The 21,088-nt window shown below is 43.3% G+C and overlaps 1 protein-coding gene across 5 annotated transcripts in view; it reads left to right on the top strand.

Annotated features, from left to right (window-relative positions):
- The window catches only part of osbpl7 (oxysterol binding protein-like 7), a 106,270-nt gene that overhangs the window by 14,119 nt on the left and 71,063 nt on the right, over nucleotides 1-21,088 (top strand). For all 5 annotated transcript variants that reach the window (XM_041173331.1, XM_041173330.1, XM_041173332.1 and 2 more), the window contains exons 2-3: nucleotides 15,435-15,667; nucleotides 17,181-17,303. In XM_041173331.1, the coding sequence (XP_041029265.1) occupies nucleotides 15,569-15,667; nucleotides 17,181-17,303 (222 nt within the window). In that variant the 5' untranslated portion in view covers nucleotides 15,435-15,568. The remainder of the gene's footprint in view (nucleotides 1-15,434; nucleotides 15,668-17,180; nucleotides 17,304-21,088) is intronic.

The raw sequence follows: 21,088 nt of genomic DNA, 5'->3' as shown, positions 1-21,088 counted from the left end.
ATATAAGACAACACCATTTTTTCAGCCCCAAAATCATGCGCTCAACTCGCCCCCAACCTTTTCAGCCATGACGTTCTATGCTCGCGTTAGTAGTCAGCCTCAACCTTTCACCCCACAAATGCATCTTTTACTTACATTCTAACTGGACCCAAGGGATCGAGCAGGCTGTGTTACGAAGTTGCGCGGGACACCCACACAGAGTAGAATCACCACGTGGTGACCAAAGAAGAGAAATGAGTTGCCAGTAAAACAAATGAAGCTGGTTTCAAGTTAAATGTCATAAAGTTTGCTAACTTGTCAAATAGCTGTGCCGTAGCGAGGTGTTAGCGGAAAACTTGTGCGAGAATGGATAAAGAAGGAATCCGCCCTGAAGAAGATGCTCAAGACCGAGCGTGCCTCGAGAACAGGGACCAGTCACTTGAGAAGTGTGTGTCAGAATGGGCCCTTGAGAATCGTCAGAATGGTTACATCGTCACCAGAAATGCAATGCATATATACTCAGGTAAGTGGGCGAAATCAAACCCCGAGTCCAGCAAAGATTTCAGAGCAACAGCTCGTTGGTGTAGCCTCTTTTACGGAGTGAAAGTGCCCAGTGTTGCAGCAGAAGATCAAGATGGTTCAGAAGGCCTCAATGCCAAAATTACCAGTTTCCACATATTCTTCATCAGACAGCGCAAAGTCCCGAGTATGCATTATGTCACATCGACAACATGGATGAAACGCCCATGAGTTTCGATATGCCCTGAACTGTGAAGTGGAAAGGTTTGAAAAAGTTCGAGTGAAAACCCTGGGACATGAGAAAGCAAGATTCACAGTGGTGCTGGCCCTGTATAGCTGGTGGAATGAAATTAAAGCCTATGGTAATATTCCAATGTAAAACTATGCCGAACGTCAAGTTCCCTGTAGGAATTTTTGTGCATGAGCCATGGCAACAGTTGGGTGGATGAGGATGGGGTGAAGTTGTGGATTGATCATGTGTGGAATAGGCATCTCAGTGTTCACATGAAGAATGCAGCTTATTAATGTGGGATATATTCCGATCCCATGTAACCGATGAGATCACGAGGCGCTGGCGAATGCATAACACCCACGTTGCAATTATATTAACGTCCGTAGTTCAACATTTGGATGTGTTTCCCAACGAGCTATTTGAGGATCATGTTGGTGCCAAATGGATTGGGTGGATGATTGCTGGAGAATAAAACCTACACAAAGAGTGGAAATATGTGTGCTGCCCCACTTGATGTTTTGTATGGCTTCATCACCAAACCATGGGACGATATTAATAAACAAACTGTCATCAGATTGTCCAAAATGATGTCCAGCATCTAATTCGATGGATGGAGAGGAAGATAATTTGCTTTGGAGGGATGATTCTGAAAGTGAAAATGCCACATCTGAGCCAGAGTGGGATCCTTACCATGGTGGCATTGCTAAAACGATTCGATGAATTTGGTGAACTCTTTGTGTCGGATGCCAAAGATGACGAATTTTAGGGTTTTTGAAATGCTTTCATTATGATCAAAGGTATCGTTGGACAATGAATTTATTCAATAAATGTGCCACATTAATGTAATATAAATTACTGGCATTTTGTTTTTCCACATTTCAAAATGGCAACCACCCACACTGGAGCTGGCTATTTTATACTTGGCATTTAAGTTGACCCCTGCTTTTGGCATGATTTTTTGAGGCTTCAGAGGTTGATTTAGACGCTGCCGTCTACAGTAATATATTTGGAACAAGCTATTGGATCGTTGCAAATACCCACCTGGTTCACCAATGCCCTTTAGGGAAGGGAATCTGCCATCATTACAAAAACAGAATTACCTGGAAAAACTCAGCAGGTCTGGCAGCATCGGCAGAGAAGAAAAGAGTTGACGTTTCAAGTCCTCATGACCCTTCGACAGAACTTGAGTGAGTCCAAGAAAGAGGTGAAATATAAGCTGGTTAAAGGTGTGTGTGGTGGGGGGGTGGAGAGAGAGAGAGAGAGAGAGAAGTGGAGGGGGTTCTGCCATCATTGCCTGATCCAGCTTACATGTGACTCCAGACCCACAGCAATGTTGTGGACGACTCTTAGCTGCCCTCTGAAATGGCCTGGCAAGCCAAGCCATTTGCTTATAGACGGATCACCACCATCTGCTCAAGGACAGTTAGGGATTGGCAGTAAATGCTGACCTTGCCAGCGACGCTTGCACTCCAAGTGCCAGAACAGATTTAAAAAAAAATAAAAACCCTTTCCCTGTCTGCTAGAACTGAATCCACCAATGAACAATTTCAGCATCCCAGATATATTTTGTTAGGCAAGGGTTATGGATCAAAGTTGGATAGATTGAGTAAAGATATAGATCAGCCATGATATAACTGAATGAATGGCTGAGCAGCCTCGAGGGGCTGAATAACTTCAATAATTGAATTAAGCCCCACTCATCACTACAGTTCTTTTCTGCCTCCTCTGCCTCCCATTTGATTGATTTTCTAATGGCTCTGCAGTCTTGCATTCTTGTCTAGTAGTTTAATTTGGTTCACGAGCTCAGTTGACTGTGCTAGCTCCCCAACCACCACCCCAACCCCCATAAAATACAGGGTATTTACCTGTTGCAGCTGTGCTCTCTGGAGCCCTCCTGAACTTCTCTTACTTTCACGTTCCTTCCACCAGCTTGCTAAGCTCTCTCATTGTGCTCAGTATCTGGTCAATCCCTTTATGAAGCACCTTGAGTTGTTGTGCTATGTTAAGGTGTCAGTGTCAGTTGTTTTGCTGAGCTTTCACTGAAGCCCCTGTCCATGTGGATCATACAGAATATTTTGAAAATGACTAATATTGATGGTTGTCAATGAGTAATATGAATTTATTCTGTATGCGCATCCTTGATTTTAAAAGTCAATTCTTAGCTTGCCCCCAATGGCTTAGCGCTTAAAGACATGGTACATTTTAAACCAAGTTATACAGACCTGAAGGCTTCATATTCAGTCCCTGGTCTGTACTTTGTTAGCTGATTGCTTTCGGGGGGATCAGTTGGGTTCTACAATTGGCCTTGATGAACCATGACAAGTAAATGCTTCCTGTGTCTGATCACTGCTGCAAAGTGCACTTGTGTGAAGATCGAAAGGCGGGCAAGATAAGCTCAGCTGTGATGGCTTTAATAATTGAATAGCCAGTTAATGCTACCAAGGTTTATACAGGCCAACAGGTCGCTTCCTGTCTGACATTGTCGCAAGCTCATATGAAGAGCATATGCCATGCTATTGGAGGGGTGATGCTGTCTGATGAACTGTATCCCAGCAAATGTTGGCATCTTCAGGATGCAGAGGGAGCATTGTAGGGTTGGTCGGGGGGGGTTGCGGCTGGTAGTGGTGGAACCTAGGATAACAGTCAGTGGTAGAGCCAGGGCTATGTGAAACCTGAAACATGCCTGCTTTAGTTAAACAGGCAGCAAGTGCTCTACAGAGAATAATTTACAAGAGGCACTGAATCAAGCAAACTCCTTGGGATGAAGGAAGAGGGGCCTTGGACTTCCCACAGTTGCTATCTCAGTTAAAATGAGAAAAGATGGAGAATATGCATCAAATCTATTTATAAACCTCACCAAGATCGGGTTCCAAATGTCTTTCAGTGGGCAGACATTATTTCTCTTCAATGATTCAATTATTCATTTCACAGCTTCCAATGAAGCTCTGTAATATTGCACCAGTGTTATTAATTAACTGACCAGATTCCTGTCAGGTATCCAGTTTGACACTTGTAGAATTTGACAGCAGAACTTTCCATTTATTTTTAAATTATGTATGAACGTATAGCTCAGAAACAGACTCACACCATGTTTATGTTCCACACGAACCTCCTTACTTCATTCTGACCCATCGACATTCTGCTCCATCAACAAACCCTCTTCCTTTCTGAAGAAGGGTCATACGGACTCAAAACGTTAACTCTGTTTCTCCCTCCACAGATGCTGCCAGACCTGCTGAGTTTTTCCGGCATTTTCTGTTTTTGTTTCAGATTTCCAGCATCTGCAGTATTTTGCTTTTACCTCTTCCTTTCTCCCTTGTGCACTTGATCATCTATCCCATTTCTCTTCTTTGTATTTCTAGAGCAGGGTATACTGTCGCACTTTAGTGTTCTGTAGTTCTGAGGAATATAACAACGATGATGGGAAAATAGTGGTTATGTCCTTGACTGATAGTCAAGAGTCATGAGTTCAAGTCCGACCACGGAAGGTGAAGAATTTAAATTCAGTTAATTAAATAAATCTGGAATATAAAACGACTGTTGGTAATGGCAACCATGCATCTGCTAGATTTTTGTTAAAAATCCATCTGGTTCACTGTCTTTTAGGAAAGAAAATCAGCCATCCTTACTCAGTCTGACTCTAGAACCATAGCGATGTCATTGACTTTTAACTGCCCCAACAAGCCACTCAGTAAAAGATAATTCCAGATGGGCAATAAAGGCTGGCCTGGCCGGGGATGCCCATGTTCTGTGAATGAATTATAAAAAGAACTCTTTAAATAACCCAAACTACTGTGTTGTACAAGGATGAGCTATCTAATCCATTGGTATAGTTCCAGCAGCTATAGTGGATAGAATCTGAACACCAGAGGGCGATGGTGGCATAGTGGCAATCCAGAGGCCCAGGTTAATGGTCTGGGGACATGGGTTCGAATCCCACCACGGCAGCTGGTGGGAATTAAATTTAACTGATAAATCTGGAATTGAAACCTAATCTCGGTAATGGTGACCATGAAACTACCACTGATTGTAGCCAAAAGCCATCTGGTTCACTCGTCATTCAGGGAAGGAGATCTCCCAGGTGTGGCCTACATGTGACTCCTGACCCACAGTAATGTGGTGGACTTTTAACTGCCCTGTGGAATGGTGTGAGGGCAATTAGAGATGGGCAGCAAATGTTGGCCTTGTCAACAACACCTACATCCCATGAAAAGATAAAAATAGTCAGAAACTAAATGCATCTTTCTATTTACCTCAACTACTCCCTGTGGCAGCACTTTTCACATTCTAATTTCTTGGGTAAACAAGTTTCTCCTGAATTCTCTATTGGATTTATTAGTGACTACCTTGTATTTATAAATTGGGACTCCCCAGCAAACAGAAACATCTTTTCTATGTCTGCCCTATTGAATTAAGATAAGTTTTTCACCCTTTTTTTTCCCCTCCATGTTAAATGAAGTGAACGTGAGAGTACCTTGGATTTTGAGTGCACAGAGTAAATCCTAAAAGTCAGTGTTCAGAATGACAGCCAAGACATGGAGTCCTTAATGTGGTTGACAGGCTTCTCTATATTTAATCTTCAATTTCCAGTAAGGATATATTGTTTCTAGAATGGTTTTCAATCTAAAGTGGGCTTATCATAACCTTTATGAGGATTTTAGAACACCCTACTCACCAATCCTGGTCAATGGGGAAGATATTTCCTTAGTGCAGTTATTGTACAGTAAGCTGAAATTGGTGCATCATGCTACACTTTCTTTTAGCCCTTTACTTGGGGCTGACATAGAAATTTGTGTTACATACGTGATAGATTGCATTCGGGTAAAATACAACGATGGCTCTCTTGCTTCCTGTGATCGAATAGTTTGCCACACTTATTGTTGAAGCTGAAGTGTGGCCCCAGAGTGCAGTTGTGAAGTGAACCTTGGTGTATGTCATTGACTCTGAGACAGTATGGAGGGTGGGAAGAGCAGCATTATGTACATGTTCATGGGGCTTGGGTCAAATGATTAAAATCTTTGTTACTGTTTATGATCTCAGACCTTACTTTTGGTGAGTATAGGCCTTTTGTTTATATTATTTGCAAAATTCGAATAATGTACACGAGGTTTATGGAGTCTGTCGTTCCAGTGAGTCCAACAAACTCTTTAAACAGCCCAAGTTACCACATTGAATAGGATGTGCTACCTACGTCAGTGGCATTGTGCCAACAGCTTTGTTAGATAAAAGAGGAACATCAGAGAAGAGTTGGATATGACATTTAGAAGCTGAATACACCTTTTGATGCATATCAATGGATCAAAAAATCTACAGAAATATAGGCAATAAAATGTAAATGGTCTTCTCTGCCAATGTGTAATAAGCCATACATGTCAAGAAGATCCCAGCTTCCAATTCTTGGTCAGTGCTGAATTAGCTGGTCTTAGCCAGAACAGTAATGGGTTCTTGCCTGGGAGCTGGGGTGGGAATTCTGTCCAAGTTCCTGCTCCTGACTGATCGTTTGTGAATATTTGTCTTTAGTCCGCTGCATGTGGAGATCTGTTCCTCCAAAGTGAGCACCCTTTACTTAAAGAACTCCCCACCATCAGTCCTAAATTTACTCTTCAAAAACAACAACTCGCATCCAAATGGTATCTTTAATGTAGAAAAATGTTCCATGGCACTTCACAGAGATGTAATCGGACAAGAAATGGGTGCTAAGCCAAAGAATGAGATATTGGGAGCTGGGCGTGGGGGCAAGAGTTTTAGGGAAAGTCTTAATGAAATAGAGGAAGAGGCAGAGGTGTTTAAGAGGAAATTCCAGAACATTGTGCCTAGATAGCCAACCACATAGCAACCATTGCGGCTGGGAAACTGGAGGGGGATTACATGAGGCCAGTCAGAGGATGGAAAGAGTTGTAGGGTTTGTATGGCTATAGGAGATTAAAGACAGTGGTGAGGCTGTGAAGGAATTTTACGAAGATGAACATTTTAAATTGGGGGTGGTGGTGAGGGACCGACTGATGTGTCACGGTTGAGTGGGACAATGTGCGGGATGGGCCAGCTAAGTTTTGGAAAAGCGAGTTTCTCCTGAGTGAGGAGAACGGGAGGCAAACCAAGAAAGTGTTGGAACAGTTGAGAGTGGAGATGTAAAATTAATGGATGAGGATTTCAACAGCAGATGGGCCAAGGCTGCATGGATGGTCTTAATGTTAGTGGCAAATTTAAGTTTCGTTTTGAGTTTTCCATCGGTCTTGACTGAGCTAAGCTGCAGTCAGCTTTCAGTATTTACAAACAGCACCTTCTAATTCAAAACCCTTTTTAAGCCTGTGGTAGACCCACTCATAAGATTCAGCTTCTACGCTTAAACCCTCCAAATGATGCCTTAAACTGCTGCTGTAAATTGCTGTTATGTTCTTGAGCTATGCCCAAAAAAACCTATGTTGTGGCTTTATTAAAAAGATACATGTCTAGCTACATATTGCAGTCAATAATGATATGGAAAACCATTTTTTTTTCTTCATTGATCCTTTATATACCTGACCACAAATGAGTTTATGTACAATTAAAATGGAGAAACCTGTGAAAGATAATTGAACAGCTGTAGTTTGTGTTTTGTACATGTGCTTTCACAATGGACATCACTTGAAAGATTTGCACGTTTTAAGACAGCTCACCTATTTAAGTCGAGTATCACTCAGCATAGCAGAAAATCTGTTTTCCCTTTGTACCAATCATCGCTCTTTTCTTTCTCCATTTACCACCCCCTCCCACACCCCCTCTAACCTCCTGTCAGCATCAAACAAACTGACGCCTGTAATCAATTTATATGCTTTTTGTTTAAACGTTCTGTCTAACCCTATCCTATATACAAGAGGCCAGGTAACCCCCAGGAGGTCCAGATCCATACATTGTTTTCTAGAATAATTCTCTCTCGCAATCCATATTCTGGGATCACCTCCTTTTCCAGAATTCCGTCTAACGTTCCACAAAGGACTGCAAGGAGTCAGGAGCCAGTCTCTGCTGCCTTCTCCAGAATCCTCATTGCACAGACCAGTCACCAGTTTGGAAAAAAATATGTAAATAACAATTCACCTCGGTTACTCTTAAGCTAGCTATGTCAACAGCAACTTGCACTTACACAGTCACTTTAATACAACCCAAAGGAGTGACAAGTTGTGAAAGAAAAATTTGACACTGAGCCCCACAGAGATATTTGAGCATGTGTCGGATGAGGTAGGTTTTAAGGAAAGTCTTAAAGGAGGAAAAAGAGGTAGGGAGGTTTCGTGATGGAATTTCAGAATTTAGGGACTAGGCTTGGCTGCCAGTGACGGAACGATGAAAATTAGGGATGCGCAAGGATTAGAATTGGAGGAGTGCTGTAACCTAGGAAAGTTGGAGAGCTGGAGGCAGTTACAGAGATAGCGAAGGTTGAGGACTTGGATGGATTTGAAAGCAAGGTTAAGAAATCTATCTGTCTTTAACAACAACTTATTTGGGCCTATAACGCAATGAAACATCCCAAGGCACTTCACAGGAACAAAGTATGACATTAATCCACCAGGAGATGATAGGTCAGATGACCAAAAGCTTGGACAATGAGCAAGGTTTTAAGGAGTGCCTTAAACGATAAAGAAAAGTTTAGCAAGGGCATTCCAGAGCTTGGGATCTAGGCAACTGAAGGTACAGCGACCAATGGTGGAGCAATTAAAATAGCATAATTCTGGCACAAGAGACCAGAATTAGAGGAGCACAGAGATCCTGGAGGGTTGTGGGGCTGGAGAAGATTAGAGATAGGGAGGGGCAAAACCATGGAGGGCTTTGAAAACAAGGATGATAGAAAATCATAAAGAGGAAGAAATGTTAAAAGCATGTTGACTAGAGCTCTGAGCCAACTTCCTACTCTTTGAATAATGCCATGTGATCTCTTGCATTCACCTGAAAGCCAGATGTCTCAAGATGTTTTTTTCTTTATTATTTCAAGAGACATGGGCATCGCTGGCAAGGCCAGCATATGTTGCCCACTCCTAAATGCCCCTGAACTGAGTGGCTTGCTAGGCCATTCCTGAGGGCAGACAACCACATTGCTGTGGGTCTGGAGTCACATGTAGGCCAGACCAGGGAAGGATGGCGGATTCCCTTCCCTAAAGAGCGTTAGTGAACCAGATGGGTTTTTAGAACAATTGATGATAGTTTCATGGTCATCATCCCTGAGACAAAAGGTCACTCTTATGCTGCAGCTACTGCATTAATTAACTATTTAAAGTGTGAGGGTAGAACAGTTGTACTGAATGTATCAATTGCAGATTTAACAAGTATTGAAGGGGGAGTGTTTCAAAGGACATCTAGAGCCCTTTTTACTGTCTCTTGACACTCTACCATACTCCACGCAATGTGGAGCATGAGCAGTAAGAAATTTCATGCTCTAGTAGGCTTTCTCTCTCTGTCTCTGTCTCCGTCTCTCTTTCTCTGTGTTTTCCATCCCCATGTTATCATGTGAGAGTTTTTCAGTGGGATGCTTGGACTGATTGGTTGCCTTGTGCCTTTTGAAGGGATATAAGTTCAGGAAAGGTCTACGCAAGCCAAGAGTCATAAGATGTCTGTTAGGAATGCCTCCTGGAATGGGAAGTTCATCCAGCACTGATGCTGAATTGGCATGCAAGAGACCACTTGAACTACTTTGGTAACAGTTTACCATTTCAACTGAAGGGTAGAGAAAGTCCAAACTGACCACAGTGCCTGTAAACTAGGAAGACTAAAACTGTTCATGATTCTCTATAATGCAGGAATACTATGCTCTGGTGCACACCAGGAACAAGCTGTTCTCTGTTGTAGCTATGAGAAGCAAAGCAAGAGGCTATTCTGAACAGTTTGGCTCGATTACAAACTTGGCTAGAACTTCAAAGTGCCAAGACCAAACCCTGGAAACACTATTTCTGTTCAATTCTACCAGCTGCCATGGTGGGATTTGAACCCATGTCTCTAGGGCATTATAAAAACACAAAAAGCTGGAAAAACTCAGAGTGGGTCTGTGGAGAGAGAAGCAGAGTTACATTTCTCCATTTCTTTTATTCGCTTGGGACAGAGGATGACCTTCGTCCACTGTTATGACCAATGCAATTGGTAAAGCTGAGTTATTTAAAAATCGCAGAGGGAAACTTGAAACAACTGTCATAACCTATAATTTTAAGTGTTATGTTTGCGATGTGACTCTAAATTCAGAAATCAGACCACCAGTTTTCGAGGTTTCACATAAAACTAAATGAAACATTTTATTAATTTACACAGGTTAAAATATATATACACATGGCTTCAAATTACTATTATCATAAATTTTAACAAATTCCCAAACTAATCTCCATTAAGGCAACAGTAACCCATAGACTTAACCAAACCAGGCAAAGCATTTTCACCTTATGAGTTCAAAATGAGGTTCTTTTCACTTTGGTTCCTGTGGAGACAGTTGGAGGCTTACAGCTGCCTTTTGCTCTCACATTGTATCTGCCCTGCACACACACACAACTGAAGTTAGATCTACCACCCCCCATTGAATATAAATTCTCATTCTATCACCAGCCTCTATGAAACCCCTTTCATAGTACCAATTTTATTAAACATTTTGCTTGGTATCTGTTAGATAGGTGCCAGTTTTCACCCCACTTCTTAAATACTCTGTTCAAAAAATGCAAATACACTCTATCTCTTTTACATATCAAAACTAGTATACATCAAAGCACCCAGACTAGCTGGCTTTAATCCAATTAAGACACACCCACCGACTAAAACTCTATTTTAAAAGAAAAATATTTTCCAATAATGTTATATAGCTTCATGGCATCCATTCCGGGGTTGTGGGTCCTGAAGTGACTAAAAAGTCCATTGCTGGATCCACACAGTCTGCCACAGGTGGGGTAGGTAGTGATTGATAAGGTGGGTGGGATGCTTGGATTTTGCTCCGCTCCTTCTGCTCTTTGTGCTTGACCCCCACCCGGGCCTGTCGGAGGCTTTTAAAATGGTTGGTGGCTTTGCGGATGCTTCTTCTCCAGTTTGGGTGTTCTCGAGCGAGAGATTCCCACAAATCGGTGGGATTTTGCATTTTGTTCGAGGAGACATCGAGGACATCCCTGAAACATTTCCTCTGCCCTCCTGGTAATGTTTGCTGTGACAAAGCTTGGAGTAGAGAGTTTTTGAAGTCTTGTTTCAGGCATGAAGATGATGTTGCCTGCCCAACGCAGCTGATTAACCATAACCAGTGCCTCGATACTGGAGATTTTTTTAAATTCATTCATGGGATGTGGGCTTCGCTGGCTGGGCCAGCATTTATTGCCCGTCCCTAATTGCCCTTGAGAAGGTGGTGGCGAGCTGCTTTATAGACTGAGACATTTAAAGCACAGAAGGAGGCCATTCGGCCCATCGTGTCCACACTGGTCGACAAAAATCTGACTACACTAATCCCATTTTCTAGTGCTTGGTCCATAGCCCTGGAGGCTATGGCAACGCAAGTGAACATCAAAATACTTCTTAAATGTTACGAGAGTTTCTGATTCAACCACCCTTTCAGGCAGTGTCCAGCCTCCCACCACCCTCTGGGTGAAAAAAATTCTCCTCAGCTCCCCTCTTAGCCTTGTACTACTTACCTTAAATCTATGCCCCCTGGTTATTGACCCCTCTACTAATGGAAAAAGTTCCTTCCTATCCACCCTACCTATGTCCCTCATAATCGTATCCACCTCTGTCAGGTCCCCTCTCAACCTTCACTGCTCTGAGGAAAACAACCCCAGCCTACCCAACCTTTCCTCATAGCTCAGACCCTCCAGCCCAGGCAATATGCTGGTAAATCTCCTCTGCACCCTCTCCAGTGCAATCACATCCTTCCTATAATGTGGTGACCAGAATTGCACGCAGTACTCCAATTGTGGCCTAACCAGCATTTTATACAGTTATAACCTCACTGCTCTTATATTCTATGCTTCGGCTAATAAAGGCAAGTATCCCACATGCCTTCTTAACCACCTTATCTACCTGCCCTGCTACCTTCAGGGATCTGTGGATATGCACACCAAGGTCCATCTGACCTTCAGCATTTTCCAGGTCCTATCATTCATAATGTAATCCCTTGCCTTGTTAGCCCTTTCCAAGTGCATTACCTCACACTTTTCCGGATTGAACTCTATTTGCCACTGCTCTGCCCACCTGACCGATCCATTGAAATTGTTGTTAAGAATTGCCTTCTTGAACCGCTGCAGTCCATGTGGTGTAGGTACACCCTCAGTGCTGTTAGCAAGGGAGTTCCAGGATTTTGACCCAGTGACAGTGAAGGGACGGTGATATATTTCCAAGTCAGGACTGTGAGCGACTTGGAGGGGAACTTCCAGGTGGTGGCGTTCCCATCTATCTGCTGCCCTTGTCCTTCTAGACGGTAGTGGTCGTGGGTTTGGAAGGTGCTGCCTAAGAAGCCTTGGTGAATCCCTGCAGTGCATCTTGTAGATGGTACACACGCTGCTGCTACTGTGCGGCGGCGGCGGTGGTGGAGGGAGTGAATGTTTGTGGATGTGGTGCCAAACAAGTGGTGGTGGGGGGGGGGGGGCGGTGTTGTGGGTGGGCAGTGTTGTGAGGTGGGAGCAGGTTGGTAGAGGACCTTTGTCTTCTGGATATTTAGCCTTAGGTCCATTCTTTTATACGTTTTTGTGAATGTGTCGATAGTTTGGAACTCGGTCTCTGAGAGTGCGCCTATGCAAGCATTGTCGGCACGCTGCAGTTCGAGGACTGACAGAGGTTGGGGTGACCTCGGTTCTGGAATGGATTCATTGCTGGTTGAGTACTTTCCCGCTCATGCAGTGGGATAGCTCCACTCTGGCAAGGAGTTTCATGGAGATGGGGTGGAGTCTTGTGGTGAGGAAGATGGAAAAGAGCATTGGTGCTATGGCACAGCCTTGCTTGACCTGAATTTTCACATGTACTGTGGCAGATCTGTTAGTAAGGATCATGGCTTGTGTGTCACTGTGCCGCAGGTAAAGGACGGTGACGAATTTCTGTGGGTAGCCAATTTGAGGAGAGTGCTCCGCAGTCCCTCCCGGTTGATAGACTTAAAGTCCTTTGTGACGGTTAAGAAGGCCACGCTGATGAACAGTCACAGACCTGCAACTTTGGTGTACTAGGGGTACTGGTGGCTTTTGAGACAATGATTTCTCCAAACTCTCTGAATTGTTAACACAAAGAGGAAGCATTAGAAAGGAAGTAGCTCTGGGCCGTTCTTAGAAAATCCTAATGCCTGGTCCCACAAAGCACCTCCCCCACCCTCTGTGTGGATGGCAGAGTGAAGCAAAGGGTTTTGTTTTCTCGTGATCTATTTCATAATCGGGTTGGAATTTACATTGAATTCAGTAAATGTTGTCCGTGTGATGGTCTGTGCAACAGAACCCATTCACAAAGCTACCAACCATCCTGAGCATCAAGGGAAATGCAGTACATGAGAGTGGTCTAGTCTGTGTAGATAATGGTTATTAACCCATCACACATTTTGTCCTTTGTAAAACTGGCTGAGCTCTTGGGTTAGGTTAGTCTGGCCATTGCTGGTTTGGTCAGCTTCCCAGCCTGCTTAACTTCCTGGGTAGGAATGTGTCCTTGAGATATAAGCCAGCTACCTAACTACATGATATATTCTACAAAGGTTAAATGATCTGACTGTAATAAAAATAAATGGGTTTAATGTTGATTTAAATGTGTGTGATGCTATATAAAGGATCAGGTCAGACTTTTACAGAGCTAGATTTATGGAGGTTTGATTTTCCTTGCCCTTTGCCTGACTGTATTGCGAATGTCGGAGTCAGCCAGGCAGCAGTGCATGCATGTTTGGAAGCCTGCCTGATTTTCCTGTACTCGCTACTCCCAGAACCAGGAGAAATCTTCCCCCCGTTTCCTTCCACAAATTTGCTTCTTGCCCCTCCTGACGTGCTTGTTCCTTGCTAGGACATAGTTCTGTAGCAGCTGTATGCCCTCTGATACCTCAACCAGTGTAAGTGTTGGCAGGATATCCGACAGCATGGAGCATCTCAGCGACCCTGGCTTGACCCGCCACTAAGAAAGGCAGACTTGTATTTATATAGCAGTTTTCCAAACCTCAGGATGCCCCAATTATTTTTTGAAGGGTTATTAAATCTTTTAATCTAAGAAACATGGCAAGCAAATTTACGCACGACTGAATCCCACAAACAGCGATGGGATAATAACCAAACAATCTGTTTTAGTGAGGTTGGCTGAGGGATATTGCCCAGGATGCCTGCCAGAGGCTCCCTTGCTCTTTGAAATGGTGCTTTGGGTTTTGCTCTCCCATGTGAAGACAGACAGAGCTTCAATGCTTCATCCAAAAGATGGCGCGTCTGACAAAGCCAGTGCCCCTTCAAACCAGCCTGGATTATGTGCTCGAGTCACTGGAGTGGCATTTGATTCCGTGATTTTCTGACATGGAGGCAAGAGTGCTACCAGTGAGCCAAGGCTCGTGCCCTAAAGCAAAAGATATTAGGTCCATTTCTTAATTGAGAACTTGTCAGGAGCAGCATGCTGCAGAGTAAAGCTTCCCCCCAACATGGTGCTAACCTGAAGTGCCTTAGCCGCAATCTTGGAGCACTTCACACTACAGCACTGTGACGTTTCCTGCAGCAGCCCTCTGTCAAATTGCCAGTGAACTGTGCGGTGTTGTGCTGTGTGTCCTTCACAACTGCTTTGGAAACGTGCATAGTCATTTCATGCCAGCCCCATGCAGCCAATAGCAAGGGCTACCTGTGTGTGCCACCTTGAAATCTGGTCTTAGAAATAAAGGCTAATGTCTATCCCACTGCTTTATCTGGGCCCTTTAGGTGTTAAGTTGTTTTGAATCCAGCATCAAACACCTTCCATTTGACAACATAAACCTAATTACAACAGTGCTACCACATGGAAACATCACCACCTGGAAGTTCCCCTCCAAGTCACTCACCATCCTGACATGGAAATATATCGCCGTTCCTTCACTGTCACTGGGTCAAAATCCTGGGACTCCCTCCGTAACAGCACTGTGGGTGTATCTGCACCACGTGTACCGCAGTGGTTCAAGAAGGCAGCTCACCACCACCTTCTCAAGGGCAACTAGGGATGGGCAATAAATGTTGGCCTAGCCAGCGGCACCCACATTGCATGAATGAATAAAAAAAACACATCTTGGGAATGCTGTTAATTTTCTTAACCTCCAAGCACGAGGTAACTAGGTTGACTGAACAGGCTCTTTTCTGTTGCAGAGATAGTCTGATGGAGGGTAGGATAGATGAAGAAAAGATATTTCCAAAAGTGGGGGAGACCAAAGCAAGGGACCATAAATGTAATATAGTCGCTAACATATTCAATAGTGAATTCGGGAGAAACCATTTTATCCACAGGGTGGTGAGAATGTAAAACTTGCTGCTGGAGGGAGTAGTTGAGATAAATAGTGTAGATTTAAGTGGAAGTAAATGAAGCAGCAAGGAACAAAAGAATGTGCTACTAGAGTGAGATTCGGTAAAGGAATTGGAGGAAGCTTGTGATGCACATAAACACTGGGTTGAATGTATTTTTTTCTGTGTAAATTCTATCTAGGTTAACAATTCAAGCTGAGTATATCATATCAGTAAAATGTAGTTCATTATCTTTGGCTTACCTGGCTGGTGTTGGAACAGGATTAACTGACTTTTTATTCTTTTGTTTCACGCCTTAGGCATGCTTGACTCCAACCAGATGTGTCAGCATGAGCTCCTCAGGGGATCAGGTCCGGTCCAGCCTCTAGAAACTTGCTCAATTCGTGAGTGCTAGAATACCAGGTGTTGGTGGTATTTGGATGCCCAGGCAGCCATGAATGGTGATGAGAAGGCACTCCCTGCTCCCCAAAGGACATCCACTCTGACAAGAAGCAGCAGCAATGCATCATCAAAACCCACCAGCACACGCCAGGTAGGAGGTTGCCTCACTCCTTCGGTGCTTTTTATTCTTTTTTTTTTAACACGGAAGCACTTTTTGACTTTAATAAGAAATACTACGGACATAAAGAAGAGTGCAAAAGCTGGGAACTGGAGATAAAAACTGAAAATGCTTGAGCTTCAAAATCTGAAGAGAGAGTGTTGTTGAAGCAGATTAATGTGTTGGGCAGAGAGCTTTTGTCCGAATACATTTCTAACAAAGACTTTCTACCCACAATGCTAACTGATGTGTTTTGAGAGCTCACCTGCCTCCATTGTCTTTAGATATTATGGATTCTTTTGCCCTAGTGAAAAGGTATGGCATGTTTTGCAGGAATGTTGGAAATGATTGTATTTGCTCTCCCTTCCCCTCTTGTTACCCATGACAACAGTGTGGATGGTGGATTGGGAAGTTTAATTCACGAGTTGTTATTGGCATTATTGGATTTTGGATTGGAAGACTTGTAAGCTTTGGTGACACCAATGGACACGTGCACCGTTCAGTGCAGCATGTTGCCACAATGCACGGGGAACGTCATTGCAGCTGAACCTCTTGTTCATTCTTGGATAAAAGTGGATCTGTTGCTCAATTCCTTAAATAATGAGCGTCCACTCAGTCTCCCCATCTCTCTCGAAGGCAAATGTAGAATTAAGTCAATTCACAGCGGCTTCAATTTCTCCCTAATCTGGGGCAGATCGTTCTTGTCACCCCAAGTATTAGCGAAGGAAGGGCTGTCATCTGTCTTTTCAGACACAGGACAACCGGATGATGGTTCCATTCTGAATGGGAGGGTTTTGCACTTGGAGTGATGCTAATTTTTGGTTACGTAGCCCCATGTCCCAGCTCTTAATGTCTGCCCAGGCAAAGAACATAGTAAATAAAAACAGAATACTGAGGAGATCTGAAATAAAAGCAGAACGTGCTGGAAAACTCAGCAAGTCTGGCAGCACCTGTGGGGAGAGAAACAGTTAACGTTTCAAGTCGAGTATGACTTTTCTTCGGAACTGAGAGGTAGGAATCTGGAAAAGGGGGGGATGAGCAGGTGGAACTAGAGAGGGCCAAGGATAGGTTAGAGGGCGGGGAAGATTAAATGACAAAGATGTCATGGGGCAAGAGGCACAGGGAGTGGTAATGGTAGATTTAAAAAAAAACAAAGCATTGCTGAAGAATGTTAGCTGTTCGGCTCGGGGGAGCATCACCACAGTACCTGCTGAGACATCAGGTGAACCCACCTGCATTTTTGTAATGTTTGCTATACAGGGTGTTGTTTATACAGCAGGTGCTTTCTTGCTTCTTTAAATTCTTGTGACATTGAAACGTTCTCTCAGGATATTTTGTTGTCCTGAACTGCAGTCCAGCAAAGGCTGCCATATCTTGATTGATTTTTATCTGATCCCAAAATAGGAGGAAATAAAGCAGCCAAGGCATTCGGCAAAGTTAGGCAAATGTAACCAAAGTCATAAGCATGAACCGCTGTGCTTCTCAAGAGTTGCTTCGTGTGTTTCAGAACTCGGAGAACTGGGAGGTGATGGAGGAGCCATCGGGAAACAGACGTGCTTCCCTGGACCTTGAGAGGCAGGAAGGATACCTGCTGAAGAAGAGGAAATGGCCTTTGAAAGGCTGGCACAAGGTTAAGGTCTTATTGTTTCTTCCAAAGGCTGTACTGCTAAGCTCTCGGTCCTCGACTACCTTCTTAATCCTGATTTTTAAAATCTCCCCACTAAAATTTCCCCACCCTCGAGTCACCTATTTAATATTCTTTCTTTGTCTGCGAGAGTAGGATTTCTGACTAGCCTCCCATATTTTACCCTCCATAAACTTGAGGTCATCCAAAATCTACTGTCCATGTCCTTACTCGCAGCAAGCCCTGTTCACCTATGAACCCTGAGCTTGTTGACCTGCATTGGCTCCCGCTTAAGCAATATCTTGATTTTAAAAGTCTACTCCTTCCCTGGCTTTGTCTCTCATCTTTGTAATCTCCTTAAGTGCACAATTCAGATAACTGCAATTCTGGCCTCTTACATAGAAACTAGGAGCAGGAGTAGGCCATTCGGCCCTTCAAGCCTGCTCACGCCATTCAATATGATCTTGGCTGATCCTCTATCTCAACACCATATTCCCGCTTTCTCTCCATATCTTTTGATACCCCTAATATCCAAATATTTATCAATTTCTTTCTTGAATATACTCAGTGACCCGGCCTCCACAGCCTTCTGTGGTAGAGAATTCCACAGGTTGACCACTCTCTGAGTGAAGAAATGTTTCCTCATCTCAGTCCTAAATGGCCTGCCCCGTGTCCTGAGACTGTGGCCCCTGGTTCTAGACTCCCCAACCAGGGGAAACATCCTCCCTGCACCCAGTCTTGTCTAGCCCTGTTAGAATTTTAAACGTTTCATTCAGATCCCCTCTCATTCTTCTAAACTCTAGTGAATACAGGCCCAGTCGAACCAATCTCTCCTCATACCACAGTCCTGCCATCCCCGGTATCAGCCTAGTGAATCTTCGCTGCACTCCCTCTAAGGCAAGAATATCCTTTCTTAGATAGGGAGACCAAAACTGCACACAATACTCCAGGTGTGGTCTCACCAAGGCCCTGTATAACTGCAGTAAGACATTCCTACCTCTGAACTCAAATCCTCTTGCAATGAAGGCCAACATATCATTCGCCTTCCAAATTGCTTGCTGCACCTGCCTATTTATTTTCATTGACTGGTGTACAAGGACACCCAGATCCCTTTGTACATCCACATTTTCCAATATATCACCATTTAAATAATACTCTGCCTTTCTGTTTTTCACACCGAAGGTTATAACTTCTCATTTATCCACGTTATACTGCGTCTGCCATGTGTTTTCCCACACATACAACTTGCCTAAATTGCCCTGAAGCCTCCTTGCATCCTCCTCACCACTCACAACCCTGCTCAGTTTTGTTTCATCAGCAAACTTGGAAATATTGCATTTGGTTCCCTCATCCAAGTCATCTATATATTTTGTGAATAGCTGGGGCCCAAGCACTGATCCCTGCGGTACTGGTCACTGCTGATCAGCTACCACTGGTCACCGCCTGTCACCCAGAAAAAGACCCATTTATTCCCACTCTCTGTTTCTGGTCTGTCAACCAATTCTCAATCCATGACAGTACATTATCCCCAATCCCATGTGTTTTAATTTTGCCCACTAGGCGCTTATGCGGGACCTTATCAAAAGCCGCCTTGAAATCCAAATACACCACATCCACCAGTTCTCCCTTATCGATTCTACTAGTTACACCCTCAAAAAAACTCGAGTAGGTTAGTTAAGCATGATTTCCCTTTCATAAACTCATGCTGACTTTGTCTAATCCCATTAATGCTTTCCAAGTGTTCTGTTACCATGTCTTTTATAATAGACTCTACTGATGTTAGGTTATCTGGTATGTAATTCTCTGTTTTACCTCTCTCTCCTTTTTTAAATAGTGGAGTTACATTTGCCACCCTCCAATTTGTAGGAACTGCTCCAGAGCCTATAGAATTTTAGAAGATGACCACCAATGCATCCAATATTTCCAGGGTCACTTCCTTTAGTATCTGGGATGTAGATTATCAGGCCCTGGGGATTTTTCAGCCTTTAACCGCGTTAATTTTTCTAGCACCATTTTTTTTACTAATGTTGATTTTCTTCAATTCCCCTTTCTCACTTGACCCATGCTTCCCTAACATTTCTGGGAAATTATTTGTCCTCTTTTGCAAAGGCAGAACCAAAATATGTGTTCAGTTCTTCTGCCGTTTCTTTGTTCCCCATTATAATTTCCCTCATTTCTGACTGTAAGGGACCTAAGTTTGGCTTCGCTAATATTTTCCTCATCACATATTTATAGAAGCTTTTACAGTCAGTTTTTATGTTCCTTGCAAGTTTACTGTCATACTCCATTTTCCCCTTCTTAATCTTTTTGATCACTTTTGCTGAATTCTAAACTGCTCCCAATCTTCAGGCTTGCTGCTTTTTCTGGCAATTTTATATGTCTCCTCTTTGGATCTAATACTATTCCTAATTTATTTTGTAAACCATGGTTGAGCCGCCTTTCCTGTTTTATTTTTGCGCAGACAGGAATGAATAATTGTTGTAATTCATGCATACGTTCCTTAAATATTAGCCATTGCCTATCCACTGTTGACCTTTTTAGTAAGGTTCCCCAATCCATCATTGGCGGCTCGCACCTCATACCCTCCAATTTACTTTTATTTAGATTCAGGACCCTAGTTTTGGATTCAACTTCTTCACTCTCCATCCTAATGAACAATTCTATCATTTTATGGTCGCTCTTCCCCAAGGGACCCCGCACAGCAAGATTGTTAATTAATCCTTTCTCATTGCACAATACCAAGTCTAGGGTATCCTGCACTCTAGTTAGTTCCTCAGCATACTGGTCTAAAAATCTCATCACATACACATTCCAGGAAATCCTCCTCCACAGTATTATTGCTGGTTGGTTAGTCCAATATGTAGATTAAAGTCACCCATGATTACAGTTGTACCCTTATTGCATGCATCTCTAAATCCCTGCTTAATGCCTTCCCTTACATCTCCATTACTGTTTGGGGGCATTTAGACAACGTCTACCAACGTTTTCTGCCCATTGGTGTTTCTTAACTGCACCCAGATTCCACATCATAATATTCTGAGCCAATATCCTTCCTCACTAGTGTGTTGATTTCCTCCTTTACTAACAATGCTACCCCACCTCCTTTCCCTATTTGCCTGTCCTTCCTAAATATTGAATACCTCTGGATGTTCAGTTCCCATCCTTGGTCACCCTGCAGCCATGTCTCCGTAATTGCAGCTATGTCATAACCGTTTATATCTATTTGTGCTTTTAATTCATCTACCTTATTGTGAATGCTCCATGCATTAAGATACAATGCCTTTAGACTTGTCTTTTTAACCTTGTTAGACATCTTAGCTTTATTCTGCACTATGACCCCATTTGTTTCTCGCCCTTGTTTTTTCTGCCTCTTACTTTTCTGTCTTTCGTTTCTATCTTTGTTTCCCTCTCCTCTGTCTCCCTGCCCAGGTTCCCATCCCCCGGCCTTGGAATATTGCTGATTTTAATTGCTCCACCATTGGTGGCCAGCGCTCCAAACTCTGGAATTCCTTCTCTACACCTCTCCATCTCTCTATGTCTCCTTCCTCTTTTTTAAGACACTCCTTAAAAGCCACCTCTTTGACCAAGTGTTTGTTCAGCTGCTCTAATATTTCCTTATGTGGCTTGTGTCAAGTTTTGATAACACTCCTGGGAAGTACCTTGGAACATTTTATTATGTTAAAGCTGCCTCATTGGTACAAGTTGTAACAGTAGTAGTGTAGCCTGGGCTAGAGGTTTCTCCACTGATACTGTTGATAGTAAAGCAATGCTGGATGGGGCTAGTTCTAATG

Source organism: Carcharodon carcharias, chromosome 23 (assembly GCF_017639515.1).
Source record: "Carcharodon carcharias isolate sCarCar2 chromosome 23, sCarCar2.pri, whole genome shotgun sequence".
Lineage (NCBI taxonomy): Eukaryota > Metazoa > Chordata > Chondrichthyes > Lamniformes > Lamnidae > Carcharodon > Carcharodon carcharias.
Note: the sequence above shows the minus strand (reverse complement) of the source record. Positions and strands in the feature narration are given on the sequence as shown.